Source organism: Labrus mixtus, chromosome 8 (genome assembly GCF_963584025.1).
Source record: "Labrus mixtus chromosome 8, fLabMix1.1, whole genome shotgun sequence".
NCBI classification, from domain to species: domain Eukaryota; kingdom Metazoa; phylum Chordata; class Actinopteri; order Labriformes; family Labridae; genus Labrus; species Labrus mixtus.
In genome coordinates, this window is record NC_083619.1 from 20783121 (window position 1) to 20801748 (window position 18628).

General features: G+C 39.5%; 1 protein-coding gene across 1 annotated transcript in view; it reads left to right on the forward strand.

Annotated features, from left to right (window-relative positions):
- The window catches only part of LOC132979337 (collectin-12-like), a 47662-nt gene that overhangs the window by 6566 nt on the left and 22468 nt on the right, over positions 1-18628 (forward strand). The window contains exon 3 of the mRNA XM_061045055.1: positions 18139-18261. Coding sequence (XP_060901038.1) covers positions 18139-18261 — 123 coding nt within the window. The remainder of the gene's footprint in view (positions 1-18138; positions 18262-18628) is intronic.

An 18628-nucleotide genomic window follows, 5' to 3' on the forward strand; every position in this document is an offset into this window, starting at 1 on the left:
ATAGTCAGACATTTTGAGGAATACACTGATGCCGTTTTCACACTAGCAGAAATCTCCTGAAAAACTACTGATATTTCCCAGAGGAGCTGTACATGTGAACGCAAACAGCCAAACGTTTCACTCGGACTTCACCCGCAGTTTCTCCTGCCAGACTCCTAGTATTTTTTTTTCGCAGCAAGTCCGAGTGAGCTGATGTGAGAACTCAATGGAATATTCTCCGGAGAATTCACCTCGAGCCAACAGGAGGGAGAGTGACGTTTATATACTATGACTGTCTGCGAGCGACCACTACGATCTCGGTGCACGTAATTAAACGACTGCATTGTGTTTTCTGTTTGCCAGTATGTTATTCTCCGTTTGACTACACATAGCATTGATATAAAGGCAAATATTTCATTCTAGCACAGTATAGGGGACTCTGTTGCTTCGTCTGCCACTTCCACATCAGAGACCCCCCCCGCCCCCACTCCTGTCCCACAGGGATAGTCTCCCTCTGTGAGATGCATGTGTGAACAACCAGATCAGCAGGATTTCAGGGGCAGTACTCCTGAAATTCTTTAGACATTTTCAGGAGTGCATATGTGAATACGGCAGTGACAGTGGTCTTTTGATAGGCTGTATGATGCATTTGGAAACTTGGACAGACCAAAACCAAATTTGTTTCCCCTGCTTCTAGTCTTAATGCTGAGCGAAGCAAATCAACTTATTGCTCTAGATACAAATTAAAGACAAACAAATAGATAAATGTGTCAATCTCAGCAAAACATTTTGTAAGAGTAAATTCCAAAAATCTTGAACTTTTCCTCCTGTTTGTCATCCATCCCCAGCTTCCACACATTCTTGTGTACTGGCAGAGAAATTGGTTGTCCTGCTTCTTGTTTGTCTTCGGTGTGGAGAGGAATGAGGTCCTTGACTCATTTTGACATCTGCTTTCCACAAGAGGTCTATTATTCCACTGAGAGTGTATCCAAACCTGAGAAGTTGCTGAGCCACTTCCTGCCTCCATACTGGAAGTTTATTCAGGGCAAACCTATATACTTGTAGAGTACATGGAGAGGTGGAGAGGGAGTGGGCATTATGGGCCTTCAGGGTTTACACTCGGGCTGTGCTGTGTCAGCAATGTGTCAAGGAGAATGAAGGAAGAGGGGGATGGAAAAGGAGAAAAAATACAACCTCATGTGGATATAATTTTACAAATGTTTATTCCTAGATGTTTTAATCTAATTTCGTTGTGTTCCTCAATGCCAATTGGATGTTTTAAATTGTATTGACATACTTTATTCGTTTCAATTCTTGGAGAAACTGTTTCAGCTGAGAAGTCACATTCCTTGCCTGACTTATTTTTGGGTTAGGGTTAGCAAGTGGTTTCAATTTACGGGGACTTTATTAGCAGAAAAGAATGTTTTCAGGATGCCTGCCTGTTACTTAAAGCCCCCTCCAGGGCCTGCATGCATGCACACTGTGATGTCTCGTCCTAATGAAAGATTACTCGCTCATGTTTTCAATAAAGTGCAGAAAGACTGAGAGAACATTTCAGGATTACAAAGAACAGATATAAGTTCACAACATAGTTACAAAAGAAGAGAGAAGACATTTAAAACAACATAGAGCAGTGATGTTTTTTTTTTTTATCTTATCCCAGGTTTACATAGCCTGAAGGGAATCATCTGTCACTGGTCAAAGGATGGTGGGTCAATCCCTGACTGACCAATGACAGGCAGACAGGAATGCATCCCAGCATCCCAGACACAGCACAAATCAATGCGTCCCAGCAGGGGCCAGTAAAGCATACCATGATGATTTCTGCTGAGAGTATTAGTGTGGCGTAGGTCAGCTGCAGATAAACCACACACTAAACAGCAGCCTATTGTTTAAACTTAATACAGCTGATAATGGCTCAAATGTAGATGATAATAAGAAAAAGCTTGAGTCTAATAATCCTAGTCAGTAGAGTTTTATGGCAATGTCTCTTAAATGTAGCCACACTGGCTGATCAACAAAATCAGACTGGTAACAATACTGAGCGAAAGAGTAACTAAGTTATTTTTGTTTTCAGTCTTTTAATAAATCCTTGGCTAACTTTTGATGTTAGGTCCGGTATCCTTGTAAATAACATTCATACAGGACTATGTCAGGAATAACATTTTATTCTGGTCCTGATAGTTTACCTAAAACATATCCTAGAGAATCTGGAAATTGTTGACCCTTACCAGCCTTTCTCCATCATGTACTTTGATGTAGTTGATAATAGTTAGCAAGTATCTACTTCAGGTTACCATGGAAATCAAAATCAGCCTGACTGACAACTTTTTGGATGCAAAGGGTCAGGCATCATCTACATAAAGTTGAACCCTACTTGACCTTCCTATGTATTAAGTTTCTTGGAGTATTTCACTGCGATTAGATGATTTTAAAATAATTTGCTTCACTTTCCTTCTTTTGTATTCCTGTTTTCTTTTAGGGTGTGCTGGTGTAAGAATCAGGGTGGACGATAAGGGCTGGCTAAATGGCTTTGATACACAAGACCAGAATTGGTGGTTTGTCATAGACCAACAATTGCTGTCAGAGTTCTTCAAACCCAACTATAATTATAGTTACCTAACCTCAACCATACAAACTATATAGGAACCATACCTACTCAATCACACAGTTTATTTCCCCGAGACCCCCCTTTGGTGGAGCCTGAAACAACACTTCAATAAAAATAACACGAACTGAGGTAAACATTTTAAAAAAATCACATGAATCTAAATACAAAGGCTGCTATGAAGTTGGAAAGTTATTTTTGCTGGAAGTGCCAAGGATGTACAGGACGTAAGCGTTGGTGAATGCAGTTACAGCAGTGCCATATTGTATGGACTGCTCAGTGTCAAACAAAGGACATTTTCATAGATGCTTTTAAGGTATATGGATCATATGATTATAAAGAGAGTCGTTCTGCCTGATTTACTGCATGGCTCCAGTTGTTATCAAGTTTGGAGATCGAAATGCGTTCCAGCTGCTCTGACTTCCATCTTATCTTTATAGGAAGCACTTATTAGACTCACACAGTGCAGACATTGCTATGCAGGCATTAGAGATGGGGCTCCTGAAACGTCTGTGTGACCAATATGGTTGCAGTGCATGTCATATTTGGCCACAATATAGCCATCTCAGTCCCAACCAGGGACCTTTGTTGCAAGGCAAACCCCAGTCCCTTCCCCTTTTTTGTCAGTCTGTCTACTGGACTGTCAACCAAAGCGAAACATGTCAGAGAAAATTGTGTTAAAATAAAGGAAGACCTGGAGAAAAGGCATTGACACTCATGGTTTTACTATAGCGTCTGTCAGTAAGTCGTTTTATATATTGCTGTAGTTGTTTTGACCAAAATCTTCCTAACCACCTCATCAAACATCTTAACACCACTCTTTGCAATGTGTTCCCAAGGGATGCGTTGCTCAATGGTAACGAAAATGCTTGCAACCGACTGTCATCTGGCCGAGTGTCTTCTTTCACATAATGGATGTTTGTTAGTTAGGCTCTTCTTTCACAGCAGGTTTTGGCTCAGTAACAAGAATAACACACACAAGCAACTGGAAGTCTCTGGCTCCATTTTCTGTCGACAGTCTCAGAAAGGCTGCCTGAAGAAGTTCTACATATGGTTCGGCGTCGGCGTCACACTTGATGGAAGGTTTTTGGCTCTGGAGAGGGCCAACATCAACCTCGCTGCTTCCTCAGAAAGCTCAAATGAAAAAAGTGTATTTTTCTTTGTTCTGCTGTGAGTCACAGTGCTCACTATCCGACTCTCAGACCTGGCTGTGCTGCGTTTATGGCTCTGGCTGTGATTACGTTGGCCCAAAACAAGCACACCACTTGGTGTGTTTCTTGTTTATCCGTTAGTACTTGTATTTGTGAAGATGCTGGAAAAATGTCTGCGCGTTTTGGAAAGAAGGTAGCCATGTAGTTTTTTTCCAATGACTCAGCGCTCAAGTGTGGTATGTGTTTGTGTTTTCACATCTGTACAGCTGCTGCAAGTTTCATAACCCCTCGGTCTGCCTAAACATACCGAAAGCAACTTTTATTAAGTACAATTAACTCCATTGCGCTAAGTAGTTTAGTACAATAGTTCAGGATTAGTTCACCCACACAGAAACATATGTTTTAAGTTGCCTCTTTAAGTAGTGGCTAGTCAAGAAGATAGATGGAGTTTTGGTTTTGTTTGGCCACATATTGGGATTTCTGCAATCCAATTGAGGCATATTTAGTTTATAAAGCTGACAGCAATGTTCTTGTTGGTCCTTTTGTGCTGTGGACAGAATTTCTAAATGTGCACAAGATGGAATTTGACACCCCAGTCAACAAGACTTCCGGTGTGCTACATGTTTAATCACTTTCTATTTGCACTATTGAACTTAAGAAGCAAATTGGGATACTCGTTCAGGAAAGGAAGGTTGCTGCTGTATTTCATTTATTGATATATTTTTATTGTCCTTGTAATATACCAAACCGTCCTTTTCACCCTATAGTTCAGAGTTACATATTGTCATGTTAGCTGTTTTTGATATGATTTTAGTCAACATACGGTAACTAGGAGAAATTAGCTTTACATTTGTCAATCAATATTTTTAAAAAATCAAACATGATAATTTTTACTCAACTTTTAGCCACAGTAGTCTGTTTACATTATCAGCTTTTGGTGACAGTTTTTCTGTCCCATTACCTGAGGCATTGAAAAATTACACCAACAGTTCTTTGGAGTTTGATATTGTTTGTTGTTTTTTAAACAGCAGTGCATTGACAGAATATTCCTATTCAATTCTTGGATAGGAATTATTTGTCTTTTAATGTAGAGATCATGTATGTACATTATGTAACTCTACTAGTTTAAACTTGATTTACAGAGCTGCTACACTGGCCTTATGCAGCAGTCATAATCCACCTTCTTTGTGGTCAGCGTCTCTACCCAGACGTAAAGCCAGACTTGGCTGGATGTCTGGCTTGATCCGCACTGTGTGGTTTTATTGGCTCTGTTTGGCGATGAAGCTTGAAAGTGGTGTCCAGTGATGCGATGGAGTACAGCGTAGGTTCATGCTGGGGATCAGTAGACTGGGTGATGACTGTTTCTGATTCAGTATCTTAAGTGCGTCCACGGCGGGCCACCCAGCCAGCCACCACACAAAAACCCCATTGCACAGATGGACTGTGAAGTTAACTCCAGTTCAACTTGGCACCCCGGCAGCGGTTTGGGGCTCGAATGAACACGTAATGAAATATTCCTAACCCGCATGATAAAACATGCCTCACTTTGTTTGTGTTGTTGTTGTTGTTGTTGTTGTGGTGAGGTACAGATCAGTAAGAGTCAGGCTTTTTGGACTTATTGCACTGCACCAAATTGTTAAATATCTGCCAAGGTTCAGATATGAGGCATCACTTTGGGAGCCATCAGAAATAAAATGGCTCTTCTCCACACCAGCATGGTTACAATTATATAAATTGTTTGATATTGATCATGTGTGTATAATCCAGATTTCACAAACAAAGTGCAAAATGTTTTTCCTTTTAAAAGAAAAAATGCTGGACCAAAATAGGCCTTTGAGATGTAATGACATCATAAGCACAACACATTTATTCATAGAAGTTTCAGTCCAAAAATACAACCACTCATAAATTCTCACTTTACTGGAACCTCTTGTGCACTTTGCCTTACCCTGGAAATGACTTAACAGAAACTTTTGTATCTAATGTGGCTTTTGTCATTGAAGTGGCTGGTGCTTGCACAAAGTGGGCTGTTTTATAATTTCCATGTCTCAAATGTTGGCAGACTATTTCGCCTTTTGAACAACACATTTTAAAGCGTCTCTCTCACTGTTGGAGTTAGAATGGGTTCTAAAGCTAACCCTTATTAGCCTTATTAGCTGTTGTAGAACGTAACAGAACTGATCCACTACATTATTTTGGGACATTTATAATCAAATTAATTGGGTTAATTAACCCAATTAAACCAAAAACAAACTAGATGACATGTTTTGCCACCGACAACTCTCTGCTGTTATAGAGATCCCAACGGTCACAGTGCCATAGCAGTTGTAGTTTAAGATATTGTACATTTTTACAAGGGACCTTTTCCAGATCTTTGACAAACACACTCAATAACATGGCTGATTTTCATTCAAAAACCAAATGCCATTTTTGACACGGACCCCTTGGAGAACTTTATTTAATGCGTAGATTTATTTTTACTGTTACAATTTTTAATTGTGTTTTTTGATTTACAGGTCGTTAAGCTAACTAGGCATTGCACTAGCTGTCTGAGCCTAATGAAATGCAAATAGGATATAGCAGATTACTGTTAAGCTAACTGATGACTTTATGTTTTGATTTTTACTCTTGTGGATGCTAATTAATTTCCTAAAGATCCTTAACATTTTCCGGCTAAAACATTGCTTCTGTCTGGCACTTTCAGCCTGTTGCCCACTGCTGTTTTCATAGTTTCACATCAAATCTTTAAAGCTTTTACCTGTTTTCAACCTTTATTGGAAGGTTTTTTAGCACACTAAATTGTTGTAAATCTTGATGGATATTTACAGCAGAAGAACATGTATTGCACATTCTCACAAGTCATTAGTCAAAGATTAGATAACAAACACTCATGTAGTGTGTCTGACATGATGAAAGTGAGGATCAGTGGCCGACCCCCTCTTCTCATTCTCTCTCTGAGGTTCACATGGTCCTGGTTTACGTGAAATGACCTAATTCCAACATGCCAACACTGGAACATGAGCTGGAGGAGCCAGGGGGTCTGTAGTCCTCCACTCAGACCATTAAAGATAGTTTATGGTCCCATGTTTTTTTTCTAAATTCATGGTTATACATGGCAATGTCTTTTATAGAGCAGTCATTTTACATTTCTAATTAAAAATATTTTGCATTTTGGTTGGAAATATGTTTTTATTGCAATCAGACAAAAAGCTTCAGAGTGCAAAGTTTTGCACACAAGATAAGTTAGTACAGTATATGGTGCATTAGAGTAACACTGATTAGAGTTAATTATTGAACATGTTCAAGACTCAGCCCCTTAAGAGTAAGAGACTTGAGATTTTACAACGTTCCTGAACTTGTTTTGTATTCACAGCTGTAATCAAACCAAAATTTACAGACTGAATTAATTGTTCTCAAATCATAGTTTGACCAAGCCATGCATAACAACAACAAAATCTATAATAAAGTAAAGTAGTGATTATAACTTTGATTAAGACGGCATGAGAAGTTTCATTGTGGGGCTGAAATTCCTCATTAGTTAGTAAAGTAAATAAGATCTCAGTGTGTATGCATGAGTGTACATACTGTTCTTGCATGTGCCTGCTAAAAACATTCCTTTTTAATAGTGCAGATGCAGGTGCTGTTTTAGTTGCATTTTACAGTTTTCCCAGGGAATATTAATTCTCAATTACATGTAAAACAAATCTAACACCACTTCTGCTTGCCAACTCACGTTGATAAAACACATGTTGTATTTCATAACACAGTCAATGATGTGCGTTTTTTGACTTTAACTCTACTTTTTATCTCCAAATCTCATCCTCCACAGTCAGGCACACGCACAGGGGCGGCATTTCAGTCTTACATCGAAACTGCTGACTGGCACAGCATGTTTTTCTTTTATTTTGATATTCAATCCTGCTCCACAGTCATCTTATTACGGTGGCCCAGCTTTGTTTATGAGGCACACTTGCGTGCTTAAAAGTCTGTCTCTTGAGATCAAGATATATGAGCCATTTGTCATAGTCTGTCTTCTTTTAACCAAGCACAGATGTCCTGACAAAACCAAATCTAATCATCTCCATGTCCACTGCTTCATTAAATCTCAGTCTGTTTTAATAGGCCATTTTGGCCATAACTGTTTTCTCTACCAATTCGGCTGTTTGTGTCTTTTAGAACTTTGGGGGTGAAAAAATAGAAACGTGCACAAGAAATGCACCATAAAGTTTAACGTCAACATTGAGCCCTGTTCAAGGGAAGGATACCAGGCTTCTCTTTTAGCTTCTGTCAAAAAGTACACCACTGTTCATCATTTCCAATGGTTTCTCTACTGCTGATGGCACACATTACTTGCATTTGTAGTTTTTGCATAGAAAATTTACAGCACAAAGAGCAAGAGGTCAAATCCATGTTGATTTTGCATGGCATATACACTAAATAAGTAAAAAAAGCAAATCTCAGCAACAATGAACTCCTAGATATCTGGGTGGGTGGGGGTTAAATCTAATTTGTTACTTTGCAAGACAGTCCCCCATCATTTTTATATATTTTTTGACGGTCCTCTTGACATTGAAAACAAATAAGGGAAGTCCGTCAGATAATAAAAATGAAAGCTATCTTTGTGGTTCTACTTGTGGACTTTAATAAAGCCTTCTCAGTAAGTCTCACTAGGAAAGAATGAATCTGGGATGTGAAAAGGTTTAAAGTTTGTGCTCTCCAAAAAAATCCATAACTTTCACTTTAGCATAAAAGAAAAACCAATAACCTGTCTCCCCTAGCAGTATTTGTATAGTCTCTAAGTTAGATGCAGACCCATGTGGCACAAGATAGCATGCTGAGGAGGATATTTTCTGAAGACGCCCATCCATATTGTACTGTATATCTCAGTATGGTGTTGATGTTATGGTCTGTGGTCAAAGCCTTCAAAGGACACTGTTCAGCTTTGTCAGCTTTAGGCAATGGTGTGTGTGTGTGTGTGTGTGTGTGTGTGTGTGTGTGTGTGTGTGTGTGTGTGTGTTTGTGTGTGTGTGTGTGTGTGTGTGTGTGTGTGTGTGTGTGTGTGTGTGTTGTGTGTGTCTATATGTTATTCTTCTTTAAAACTACCCAACATACAGATCTCTGTCTGTAAACCACTGCTCTCCTCTCTCATCTTGAAAAGGAATTGAGTACCACTCTTATAAAAGCGACCAAAAAGCCCACTGTAAGCACATTAAAAACATAGCCCCTTCTTCTTCTGATGCTTTGCATGAAGGGATGATGTATCAAATGTTTGCATACATGCTTTGATTGGGCTCCACTGTAACGAGGTCCAGATGTTTTAGTAGACCGGGTCCAATTTAAAGTGTCATAAACCTGCAAGAGAGAAAAAACGGAAAAAAAAAAACATGGCTCAGGCATGCAAGGCTTGCTCAGCAATTCAAGGACCCTAATGTCTTAGTAATTTGTCTCAGTGGTAACTTCCCCTGTTGGAGAGTGTTTACTTGTTAACATTCCTGTTGGCAACTGTTAATACTGGGGTAGCTTTAGGGGCCAGAGGGGGACACCATGGCCGTGGTGTACCTTGTTAGCCAAGTAAGTTACATTGTCTCAAGATTGAAGTCAGTGACTTCAATGAACACCAATCAACAATGCAAAAAAAAAGATAAATAGCCTACAATTCTATTCCATCCGTCTACATTGTATTGCGCAGGAAAAAATAATCTATGAAATGAAGTCTCTGTAGCCTATTTACAGAAATTCAAGTGTTGTACATGGCGAAATCTGCAAACAGAAAGTAGCAAACAATATACTGATGATATACAAAATGTCAGCTTGCAATACAAAAAAGTGATCACTCTGTTTAGAGCATAAGGGTTCTAAACTGGATGGAAAGGAATCCAAAATGTGTCCCAATAGAGAAACAACAAGACACCAGAAAAAATAAAAATAAAATAACCAGTAAGCCGTACTGTTAGCTTGACGTTGCTAGCAGCAGGGCTAAGCTAGCAGTATTTTTATTAGGGCAACCTTGACAAGACTGGAAACGATTAATTGTCTGAAAGCATTCAAGGTTACCAAAGGATACATTTTTATGACTTTGAAGTTCCTCTGACTCTTCAACGGCCTCCATCATGATGCATATTGCAATGACATCAAGTGCACAAAACCATGTCTTCTTTAGGATGAATGGACTTTCATCTAGTGCCATCATTAGAGCCAAATTTCAGCTTATCAAACATCTCCCTAATCACTCCCGTGTTAGCCTCAGCTGTGGGAACATGCTGAACAATGCCTGCCAAATACATACATGTTAGCACTAACTATAATGGTTTGTAGCATGCACATGTTAGCATTTAGCTGAAGGCACAGTAACATGAGGGTAGAGTCTTGTTTTTCTTTCCCCTAGTTTTTACTTTTTTCACTTGAGGTCCTGGAAACTGTCACCTCTCCAGGCTGCTAAACAACCTCTAAATAACAGGCTATAAACCCAAGAAGGAAAAAACTCTTTGGTTGACTTGTTTAGATGACACCTCCCCACTAAGGCCATAACCTGTCACAAGCTGACAAGAAGACAGTACATCATTTAAAGAGGTCGTACGGGAAAAAAGTGAATTTCTGGTTAGGCGTCTAAAATTACACAGAAATAGAATGTGCATAAACTGGGTTGAAACCATATCATGTGTAATGGCTCTTCTGAAATGGATTTTTTATCATTTTAAATTCTTCTTTCTTTGCGGTATTGGCTGTCTTATCCAATAACACATTTCTTAAATATTTTTATACAAGTAAATCGAGGCAATGAGGCAAAATAAATGTTTCCGGTGTTTGTCTCAGGATTGGAAATAAGACCATACCGTATTGAAACTGTGTTTTTCATCCTCAGTAATCCACTGTGGTTTAAAATGTTATTTTTTTGCATGAGTGTGCTTTTCAGAAACTACTTTAAACCAACATATCTGGTGAAAGAAATTTCAGACTGTAACTTGAGTCACAGTGAGATGTTAACTGTAGTTTTGACACTTTGCAGCAGACTACCTGACCGTAACCACTAAAAAGAAATAATATGTGTTCCCTCCCTGCATTTGGCTGTGAAGTGGAGGGATTCCTGTGGTCTCCTCCCTGTTACTGTATATAACATAGTATTAACACTCTGTACAAAGAGTCTTCACACAAAGTCAAGTTTAGTCTGTACAGGGTTTCTTTGTGTTGCCATGGAAGTTTCCATTGCCAGGCTGGAGTGAGACAGGCCATGCAGCGAGTCTAATGGCAGGTACATGGAATAAGGGAATAAGTGTTGAGATTTTTTTTCTTCTCTTTGACTGAGTCAGAGGCCAAATGAAATACAGCTGTTTTACAGACACATTAGACTGGCATATCCTTTTTTTCTGTCTCTCTACCTGTTTCGCTGCCTCTCTATCTTTCAGTTGCATAACAGTCAGCTAACTAACAACAATAAACATTGAGACACAGTTGACAATAACATTGTTGCTTCTTCTTCTTCTTCTTCTCTTGAGCATCTTGTGCTGTGATGTAGCTGACCAGTTGGAGAGCTGCACTCCACTAGTTACTACTGCTGCCAGCAAAATATTCTTTAAATAATGTCTAGGTGAAAAACTTTTTACAATGTCAAAACAAACTTAAGGGCGTGGTCACACTGGCTATCGGTACCGTGCCGTACTCAAGCGCGATTGGCCCCCTTGTACATAACGTACATAACAGGCAGAGAGAGAGAGAGAGAGAGAGAGAGAGAAAAAAAAAAGTTGAGTCCGCGTCTGCACATCGGAGAACAACACAGAGAACATGACAGCTCATATTGAGTCACTTCACGGCACGAAGCGGTCACACTGGCCGAACGAACTGGACTTTAGGTTTGAAGCGTGCTTGGGCACAGTACGGATGGCCAGTGAGACTGTGCCCTAAAAGACATTCTAGCAGTGCTGTAAATCTGTACTTTGCATAATAGTACTATTAAATAAGGGACTTTACATTCATGCTAACATGCTTCCAATGCTTACTGGCTATTATTTAGCATTGATGTGCTTCTTGTGCTCACCATTTAAGTATTTTCTGTTTGCTCGCTTATATTTTCTAGTTCTAAATTCAAAATCAATGTCGTAAGTTTTGCAGGTAAGAGGGAAAAAACCAAAGCGTGAATTAGATCTCTTCAAATATTATACAATTTAACCTGCAGGGAATGAATGTATGAAATGTTATAACACTAGTTATCAATGCATTTCACTTAAAACTATAAATGTAAGCCTTTTGGTGTTGCTGTGTAAAAGGCTGGAGGGGAACCATGTCTTTAAAATACATCTTTTTAATCAACCCGAGACCCCCAATGACAGCATGGCTAGTAAGACATTTTTTGGGAAAATAATTTTTTTTGTCTTGGTCTATAAGCAGAGCCTAAAAATGACCATGCAAATACATAAAGCAAGCCAAACTGGACACACATGGTTCTGACTTGACAGCAATATGTAAGACACTGTATTCCCCATGTTCTACCTCTTCTGCTCTTTCTAGGCTTTTTTTGGCATTTATCTTCCCCTTGGGAATGATCTGGCACGACTCCAGCTTGTTGATTTGGACGTCCTGTCTGCCGTCCACCTCCCCATCTTTCTACACGCTCAGTCCTCCGTGTTCTTTACTGAGCCATTTAGTTTGGAAATGTGTTTTCAGTCAGCTCATGACATGTTTGTGTCAGCATGTTTATGTTCTGTGGTATCTGTATATGCATCAACAGCAAATAGTCATAATGGCATTTGGATATAAAAAAAAAAGGTATCCTACATTGACTGAAGTGACACAAAACGAGTAATACATCAGCAAGAAAATAAATGTATTTTTCATTTAAAGGCTCTATTTCACTTTTCATTATCAATTTGTACATGAAATATGACCCCTTGTTTCAGCTTAAATAGATTTTATATGATGTTTTTGACTGCCCAGGGCTTCATTGCAAATGTTTTTTTATTTTCATCCTCAGGATAATTAACAGTGTGAGTTCTGTCAGGCTAATAATCACACGTTTGCACACTGAAAATGGCTTGGCGACCCACTTTTGGGTCCCAATCCACCACTTGAGAACCAATGCTCTATGCACTGCCATCATTAACTCACACAAAAAGGTGGCTTAGTGGTTGGTGCGCGCGCCACATGTGCAGAGGCTATGGTCCGCCAACGTGCAGCCAGGTTCGAGTCTGGTCTGTGGCTCATTCTACTCAACTACATTCCGGCATGTAGTTCCCCACTCTCTCTCTCTCTCCCCGATTGTGACTCTCTCCCCTGTCCTGTCTCTAAATAAAGACATAAAAAGCCCCAAAATAAACCCACTCCAATGATTGATATAGAACCCTTTTAGTTTTATTATCCTTCTAGTTTCTATGTAACAGAATACTGCAGCTACCTTGGAAGTATTGGCTTCACAGCACTGACAGAATTGTTGTTTAAGCAGAATACCTTAGAAGTGAACACTTAATTACTCTAGTGACAAGCAGAGGAAAAACTGTTGTGACCCCAAAAGGAGTCACTTGCTTTTCTGCCCAGAATAAATTTCCATGTTAGTTCAGTGGAAGAATGTTGTCTCTGAGAAGATCAATTTCTGGGTTTGTAACTTTTCTCTGCCAGGCTAAACAGCTAAATATGTTTAAAGCTGTGGAGGTGTAAACTCAAGGAGCTTTAAAGTTTACCAAGAGAACAAATATGCATTCATGTTTAAGTCCTTATAGTTAAGGTTTATAATGTTTGCTTGTGATTAAAAAAAATAGAGAAACTTTCCCAGGACAGGACAAATTACTTGAACATGTGTGTTCGGAGTGAGAATCCAAATATGATTCAGCGTTTTCCATTACTGCCCCCGAACATACTACAGTCTGTAAATGTACAATGTGTTAGGTCTTACCCTTCTCTGGCAATTTTTAAATCCTTAGGAACATACTCTTTGTTACACATATTTCCCTCCTTTCCAACATCTATCCTACATTACACATACTACACATGATGTCATAATTTTCTTTTTTTTTTTGCTGACTTTTGTTGTTGTTTATTGCCTTAATACCTTCAAGTACCCTCATTATAATGTTGTTTAGTTTGAACAGCACTGAAATGTGGCTTCTACTCTGTTAAAATCGGAAATGATTACGACAACATGCTCAGCCTGACATTAAGTTCAGTCATCAACACAGTCTGTGAGTGCAGATTGATGACAAAAATGTTCCTACTGAGGGCTGTGTTTAAAGGGATACTTCACCCGTTGAAACATGAATCTGTATTGATATTGTGTCATGTATGTAGTAGAAATGTGAAATACATTTTGAAGTTGGTGCCTTCTTGGCCGAGAAAAGGCAGAAAGTGTCTTTTGGCTCATGTGGATGAAAGACACCAAATCCCAGAATGCACAGCACCGCAGGCCACTCCCACTAAGGTCCTCTAGTTCAGAATCAGAATCAGAAATACTTTATTAATCCCAGAGGGAAATTCGATCGTTACAGTTTCTCCAAAATATACAGTATAGCAGTAGAAATATAGTAATAAAAACATTTACAGACATATTTACTTCAACACATGAGGCCATTTCCTCAACTGATTCCCAAATTTCTTCCAGAATTGATGTTGGAAATTCCTGGCAGAAAACAGACTCTATGTCTGTGTCCATAGGCAAACAGTGAGAGCACCAACACTACCAGTCCGCCCCAGCTCGAGCCGGCCCGGGCTCCTCGTCCTCACCACCACCGACAGGCAGGCCTTATGTCTCGGCTGCTGAGCTGGCAGCGGCCTTGTGTCACGGCGGCCCCGGCGCACGGCGGCCGCAGCAGCCGAAACACAAGACCGGCCTGTCGGCAGCAGCCTTCTCGCCGCAATATTTATATTTTTTAGCCATTATCAGCTTTCTCCATAGAGCCTGTGAGCATAGCTTCCAAGCAATATGGCGGACGTTAAGTTTCGATTCTGGGAGTTAGTTCCCACCCACTGATCTGTGATTGGTCTGTAGCTTCAGTGGTCGACAATATGAGGAACTAGCGTTGTAGTTTCACCCCGCTAACCGTAACAGCTTCCAGTGACGCAAAATGACAATTTTTGCGTCACTGGAAGCTCCTTTTCAGACTTAGAAATACAAAGATTTCCCATCTCAGGGGAAAATGAGGGCGGGATGCACAGCAATTCAAAAATACTACCAGGTTTCTAATGATACAAAGATTAATGCAAATGGGTGAAGTATCCCTTTAAGATTCATGCTCTTGTTACTTTTAAAACTTTCTTTTATTGGTTATTTTCATTACGTAAACGTATCTTTTTGTCTGTATACATTCTGTTCATATCTATAAATTAAACTACATGTTAACAATTTCATAAAGCACATCAGAATTATCATCTCTGATATCTATAACACAATTGGCCATATAGTTTATAACACAAAGGTATGTGTTGGAATTTTGCCTCCTGGAATCGGTTCTTTATGTCATTGTTGGGGCTATCGTAGAAAAGTTCATTTCTGGGTCTCTGGATGGCCTAGCGGTTATGTGGCATGGCCCATGTACAGAGGCTATAGTTCTCATCACAGAGGCCGGGGGTTTGAATCTGACCTCGACCCTTTGCTGCATGCCGTCCCCTGCTCTCTCCTCCCAACATTTCCTGTCTCTCTACAGCTGTCCTATCCAAAAAAGGCAAAAATAGCCCAACGGTATATCTTAATTATTGAAATAGCTAGAATGCTAAATGCTTGAATGAAAGAGCTTTGTCCTTGAACTTTATTGACCCTGTAAGCATGAAGTACAAACGTATGAAACAGCCACCATGGTTGAGTTCTGAATAAAAAAACACCAGCTCTGCTTTGCTCTTGACCCAGAACCTGCAGACGCTCCTCTGCTTGTTTACATGGCGAGATGTTGTGGTCAGGACCAGTAGGGGGAGGGTTGTTCCGATGGAGCCCTCCATACTGGTTCCCAACATGAGGCCCTCGAGACACACAAGGACAACAGAGATGTGCAGATCCATGTCTGGGTCCTTGGCTGGGCCCCTTTGAGGTGGTCGGATGTGATGTTTGCACAGATGTGTAGGTCCAAGGCCTAAAGGACCAACCACCCTCCCAGTGCCCCTCTGGTGGTCCTGTCCCACCCCTGACTGGGAAGGATGGAGCCTCTTGTGGCAACACATTGAGTCCCATCATGGGTGACATGGCTTAAAGAGACAGAGCTGGGATTCTGATTCTCAAAGTTACATGAAGATTTCTGTCCAGCTGGGGAACTTTGGACTGGAAACAATAAACCTACCTAACATAAAAAGACGCTCAGTGCTTTAGATGATGATTCTGTTGTGGTGACATTATCCACTTCTCCTGTCTTCTAGACTTCTAGACACCAATCAGAATCAAGTTTATTGCCAAGAAGGGATAAAGGAGTAGAATCAAAACATTAACAGCTAGTAAACAGCAGTACTCTTACTGTATGTGGACATTGATAGAATAAGATCAAATCAACAGTAAAGAAGAGAAATACAAAAAACAATATAATAGCTAATATGTACATTAGCTGAAATAGAAGAACTTTACAGTTGTGCAGGTACAGGCGTACTTAAGTCGGGTATTAAATCTTATACTGTGCATGCCAAACGAGAGTTTAAGTCGAGAGTTTAAACAAGAGTTTAGTTATTCCTAAAACATATCTAAAAGTGAAGCTAAGTGATGGAGAAAACCTGTATTTATTTTACATAACATGAAGACAATATCTGAACTTTAAATCCATGCAAAATGGTTTAAAAAAATGTTAATGGTCAAATTCATGAGCACCTATTCAAACTGCATTTTTGTGCACAGGTCAAAGTTGAAAACGTTGACTTGGCTTGTAAAAAAAATAAAATTAAACATGGGGTATGTGTTTTAACACATGTGAACATTATTACCAGTCCTGTCTTTTAATGATCACACTGTAACACTCTTCATAAATAAAAAGTAGCTTGAACTTAAAAAATGAATTGTCAGTGCTGCCCTAAAATTTAGGCTGCCATATTAGTTTTGTTTCCAACACAGAATTGACTTTCCAATCATGGCCAAACCGAGATAAAAACCTTCTAACTGTGTTAACAGCTGAACGATCTGCTCCAAGTAGCCACTTCATGTAAAATCATCTCAATAATATATTTTTGTTTGGGTCAGCTGTATGTTAAAGTTTATCCTCTCGACCTCTTATTTTCAATTGAATTATTTTTGTAGGTTGGAAATCTTAAGAATAGTTGAGATTACACAAAATTAAGACTTATTCCTTGTTGAAGTGACAATACATGTTACCATGACTAAGTGTTTTTACAGTGCATGATGACTAGGTGACATTAAGTCAGTATTAAATTGTGCCCATTAGTTCCATTTGTTACAATACAATATGTTCCACCAGTTTTTGGACTATGATGAGGTGGCTAGTGGTGAGAGAAGAATTCTTGTATAATGTTAATTATATAAAGGCAATAATAAGCAGCTATCTGTGACAGTGCTCACTACACATGACTTAGCTCCTTCAGTGTTCCCTCATTATGTGCTCACTTCTCGCTCACCTATTTTAAGCAGTGTTTCCTATTTTGAGTTCCCTGCAGTCACTCAGATGAGTCCAAAGCAAAAATAATAATCAAGCAGTGATACACCAAATATCTCTAATGAGTTGCATTTTGTCGAACCTCAATTTTGAGTCCAGTTTGTGATCATAGAAAGTTATATTTTGAATTGTTATTGCTTACTATGTTTTACACTATTCTGTCTAAAAATGTTGTAAAATATTTCCAACATCTCTCTTTTTCCATGTAATCCTACTTTGCAGTTTCTTCTATTTCCATAAAGCTCATTATAGCCTGTTGTGAATACACAGCTACACAGCTTGGCTCTCATTCTGCCTGCCAGAGGCTGCTATGTCTCTTCTAATGAAGTCATGTAAACATCCTGTCTGTGGTTTGATGTTTAGCATTGTATCACATGGTGCTGGTGGTTTTCAGGACGCAGTGAACAACATCTGGGACATGGATGACCAAAACAGTCACTGCAGCGTGCCTTTAGTTGGATGGCAACAAATAATGTCAGAAACGAAACTACTTTTATAGCTTTGCTTGTCATATGGCCAACACATGTTGCTAAAGTTTCATAATGACTCTTCTTGCCTCCTCATGAGAGGAAATATTTTCAATTGATCCTTGGCTGAGGACAGGCACAGCGTGTCCCATTTTTAGACATGCAATACTAAACTTAGTTATGAAAAGACAAAAACATTCCATGTGATTTCATCTCTAAATGAAAACCTTCAGGGTGTTATTATTAACTCACAGCTCCAGTTGCACAGTGTACGACTACAACTGCTTCAAACATTGTATACTGTTTCTAGGTTAAAGCAGACTTATGGCATAATATACACTGATTTGTGACATAACATCTGTTCTATGTTGCAGGAATTCAGGAGGGGACGGAGTGCACTAAGTGTAAGAATGACTGGGCACTGAGGGCGGCTATTGCACTGCTGTATGTGCTCTGTGCCCTGCTCACCATAGTCGTGGCTGTGCTCGGATACAAAGGTGAGTCCTCTGCATTTACAGATTTTAACATCTGGGGTATTGTGTGGTATACACAAGCATGATCAAAGTTAATGCAGACTCATTGACTGACAGGGGGTTATCTTTTTTTATAACTCATCCGTTTTGATTATTTTAAGATTGGCTAAGAGTTATACATGATAAGATAATTATCAGCTTTGTTAATTTCACTTGCAGGCAGGGGGTTCATAGCTGTTTGCCAGGAGACTGTTACTTGAGTGAAGTAAACTAAATCTGTTGCTAACCTAAATCTGTCGGCTTTGTTCATGTTGTTTTCGTCATTTGAAATATGCTTGCTAGATGACAAGCTAGAAGAGTCTAATGCGCATTTCTCAGCAGCCTGGTATAC